At 42.3% G+C, this 3,846-nt stretch overlaps 1 protein-coding gene across 2 annotated transcripts; it reads left to right on the plus strand.

Annotated features, from left to right (window-relative positions):
- The first annotated feature begins 521 nt into the window (after positions 1–521).
- LOC127349404 (probable WRKY transcription factor 14) lies at positions 522–3,385 on the plus strand. 2 transcript variants are annotated; one of them, XM_051375152.2, is made up of 3 exons: positions 522–1,260; positions 1,826–1,972; positions 2,832–3,385. In XM_051375152.2, the coding sequence occupies exons 1-3, from the start codon at positions 815–817 to the stop codon at positions 3,343–3,345; spliced, it is 1,107 nt and encodes a 368-aa protein (XP_051231112.1). In that variant the 5' UTR covers positions 522–814; the 3' UTR covers positions 3,346–3,385. The 2 variants fall into 2 exon arrangements, with proteins under 2 accessions (XP_051231112.1, XP_051231111.1); XM_051375151.2 differs by having other exon boundaries at positions 524–1,260; positions 1,787–1,972.
- The last annotated feature ends 461 nt before the right edge of the window (positions 3,386–3,846 follow it).

Below are 3,846 nucleotides of genomic sequence, written 5' to 3' on the forward strand. Positions count from 1 at the left end.
CCCCCACCCCCACACGTAGGTGCCAACCCCTTGCCAGCATTCTTAAAATTGTGGGAGAATTTTACTTCCCGGTCTCTACACCAACTGAGGATGCACACAACATTTCAAGCACGAGTATTGGAATTTTTAATATTAGTTAAACACCAAGCCTAGTGTACATCACTACCCAACCAATTAAGCTAGGCTCATTTCATAAACACTTCATTTTTGTAGAACCAAGGTTAGATAGAGATCGATGATGATGGGACTTTTGGGGGAGAGAGAGGCACAAAAGCAGCAGTCCTTGCAGAGGAGATGGATGGAGTGCCGTAACGTCTTCTCCCTGTCGTACTCGATCTCTGTGGTGCAATAAGCTGCCCACAGTTGGTACCAACAGTGGCAGGAGCTGTAGCCGTCACCCAAATAAATACAGGTCGCTTATTTCGTCGTACCTCCATCTCTCTCACTATTACCGTAGCCATCATATCGCCTGTTTACTCCATGAAAAGACACACACGCACTTACCTCACCACCGCAGCCACCGTATCTACAAACATCCCATCCAGGTCTGCCAAATTATGCTCCATTGTGACCTTTGCTAGCTGCCTAGATAGCTCATGAATGAGAGAGAGAATTTTGTGAAGGACTTTTTAGTTTTTAGGACGAGTTTTTTGCGTATGTCTATCGGAGAGAGAAAACTGACTCTGTGACTACATGTGAATGTGTATTGCTGCACCAGCAAGCAGCTGGCAGTGTGGCTAAGCTAGTAGTAGACTAGCTAGCAGCTTGATAGAAACAAGAAACGACAGGGTGAGCATTGAGCACACACAACACTATGGATATGGAGATGCAGGCCAACGCCGCCGCCACCAGTGGGCAAGAGGGCGACCTCGCCGACGTCGTGGCCCGCGCCAATATTGCAGTGGCGTCGTCCTCCACCAGCCATCACCAACCACGACCACCTCCACCACCTCCTCCTGCGTCAGCTCACAAAATGGTCCCTTACGAGGAGCAGCAGCGGCGGCCTATGAGCGTCGCTTGCGGCGTCGGCGACGCGGCGATGTTAGAGGCGGTGCTACTGCCCACGGTCGTCCTCGATCCGTACCTACTGCCACCGACAGGCTCGTATGGGCTGCCGCAGCAGCAGCACCACCAGCAACCTCTGGCTTTCCAGATCTCTGAGCACGCGTGCTGTGGCGCCTCTGCTGGGGATGTCGACGCTGGCGAAGACGCTATAAAGATCTCGCCACCATCTGCTCATGCTCATCAGATGATAAACAGGTTTTTTAACTCTCAAAGTGTTTCCTAACTAAGAGGCTTTGATTTGACATTTCTTGCCATTCCCCTCTCTACGACTTTCCTACTTCCCTTACCACACTACATTAGTTCATGTATACCCAACCTACCTGCGTTTTTTTTTACACTGATCCATTTGTATTTTCCAGAACATATATGAATACGCTGATTCATTTACGCATCTTCGTCAGTATATATATTATTGAGAAACTCCCTACCTACTATATCCTGGAGATTTGGTTAAGATAAAATTTTGTTATCATATTTGATTCCGAACATTTGATGCATTCTGAACGTATGCAGCTGGACATTTTGGGTCACTATTATTCTCTCACTAGGTGCAGCATGGTTTAATTTCAAGGCTACTAGACAATGCATACTTTAGTCGTCAATTAAATGAGGCTTTTTTAATCGCTTCCTATTGCTTTTTCCAATAAATCCTATTTTTTATCAGAAAATTATTTACTTTTTCTTCAAAACCCCTAAATGTATGTTCTTCCTTTCAATTAAGTGATTGTGTTATGCCTTGCGAGCATATCCCATATTCCAGAAAGAACGATGTGAGGAAGGTGGTTTGCATTCCGGCGCCACCAGCGATGAGCAACCGGGCGGGTGGAGGTGGAGAGGTTATTCCATCTGATCTATGGGCATGGAGAAAGTATGGCCAGAAACCCATCAAGGGTTCTCCTTATCCAAGGTCTGCACAGCTTGTTTACTTACGTAATTACATAATCCAATAGATTTAAATTTATCAACAAAAGAAGTCTTAATTTTGCCTTGTTCATTGTGATATATTAAGTATATTCTGTCACACAAATATCAGTTGATCGCTTTGAAAAGTTCAATGGAATTTCTCAAGAAGATGGCTATTTCCAACTTGCAACTGCGTAGACAATTAAACCTACTCCACGTAGATTTTTTTTTTAGCATGAACAGCTAAGAGACAATGCCACCTTGGATCAATGAGGGATGCCAGATGAGTTGTTTCAGTGTTCCATTGTCCTGTTTATGTATGTTAATTATAGAAACGAACACAATCATTATACACAACTAGCTATAATATAATCCATGTATTGATATTTCTAAGTGACAAGCTAACTCTAATACTTTATTTGGATGGTTTCACATTTTGTTTCCTTAGATATATGCTAGATAATGGATTTTCTTAGCTTGAGTGCACCGATAACCCCACTCGTTTTAGATACTTTTGTTGTGCAAAAGGACAAAAACCATTGTACACTATAGTACTAAAAAAAATTGTTGCAAATTTTTTATGTTCGTATGTTCTGGCATTTCGTATGAGACACATTATAATTGGCTTTCTTTCGCATTTTGTGTGATGTTGTACTACACTTGTCATTTCCGGGGAGTTTTTTTTTTCAATTATAATATCATATCCCGCTCAAAATTTGATGGGATCCATAACTTTCTCTCTGTATGCAACACACACTATTATACCTAGAGATAGCAGAAAAACATCTTCGTTGCTCATTCAAGGATTTTATGTCGTGCAACTTGATCTATTGAGAACTAACAAATATGGTGCATTCATTCAGGGGTTACTATAGATGCAGCAGTTCCAAGGGTTGCATGGCCCGGAAGCAAGTGGAGCGCAGCCGCAGCGACCCCAACATGTTGGTCATCACCTACACGGCGGAGCACAACCACCCTTGGCCCATGCACCGCAACATCCTAGCCGGCTATGCTCGGGGTCATAGCACCGATGTCACTACGTCCGCTGCCAAGAAGCAAAAAATTACCAGCTTCACTGATAACGTCGCAAGCTCATCACCTTCGAACCATAATAATTTTCTTCCGGAGCAAAATGTGATGGGCTGCGGTAACCAGACAGCCTCTAACTCAATGGTGGTGGCGGTGGATGGGGATGGATCCACCGGCATTAGGGAGGGTGGTGGACTGATGTATGAATTGGCCAGCAATGGAGTTGTCCAGCCTGATGAGGTTTTTGCAGAGCTGGAGGAGTTGGAGCCTGATAATAGTTCCCTGCTAGTCAATGTGAACGTATACTCCAGGGGGGTAAGTAGTAATTACGAGTGGCACAAGTTATGATCATACTTCTAATGAATCATCGTCAGCCGGCTTTGATATAGTGCTCTAGACCATATACTATGTTAAAACACCTTTTCTTTATTTGTACACGAGGACGAAGAATATTATTTGATACTATGATGGTAGACTAAAAATTTGTATAGTTTTACAACCTAGTTATTGAAGAGAATAAATCTGCATGCGTTATGCCTAGCTACTTCTATAGTTTTAAAAAGGTTGTTTATTTTCTATATGATACTACTAAAATATGTATATTCAAGTATCAAATCTAGTAATACCACATTTGATGTTTTCTATACTAGTAATTTTTTATTTGCAGATTATCAAAATAAAAGTAGAGGCAGTACATATATTCCGTATCAAAGGTGCAATATTTGGCTGATGTCAATTTTGGGAGCAATGTGCTCTAACCTCACTAATTCTTTCAATATGTCCGGAGAGCTTTCTATTGCATTATGTTTACTTTTTCTTGTTGGAAAATATATTCAATCTCTTAATTAT

The sequence above is a fragment of the Lolium perenne genome, chromosome 4 (assembly GCF_019359855.2).
Source record: "Lolium perenne isolate Kyuss_39 chromosome 4, Kyuss_2.0, whole genome shotgun sequence".
Lineage (NCBI taxonomy): Eukaryota > Viridiplantae > Streptophyta > Magnoliopsida > Poales > Poaceae > Lolium > Lolium perenne.

What these genes read in the sequence shown, in the direction of transcription:
- LOC127349404 (XM_051375151.2), top strand. Translation starts at nt 815, where the DNA reads ATGGATATGGAGATGCAGGCCAACGCCGCCGCCACCAGTGGGCAAGAG. An exon ending in GCTCATCAGATGATAAACAG is followed by an intron (nt 1,261 to 1,786) that starts GTTTTTTAACTC and finishes CTTTCAATTAAG; the next exon opens with TGATTGTGTTATGCCTTGCG. An exon ending in AAGGGTTCTCCTTATCCAAG is followed by an intron (nt 1,973 to 2,831) that starts GTCTGCACAGCT and finishes GCATTCATTCAG; the next exon opens with GGGTTACTATAGATGCAGCA.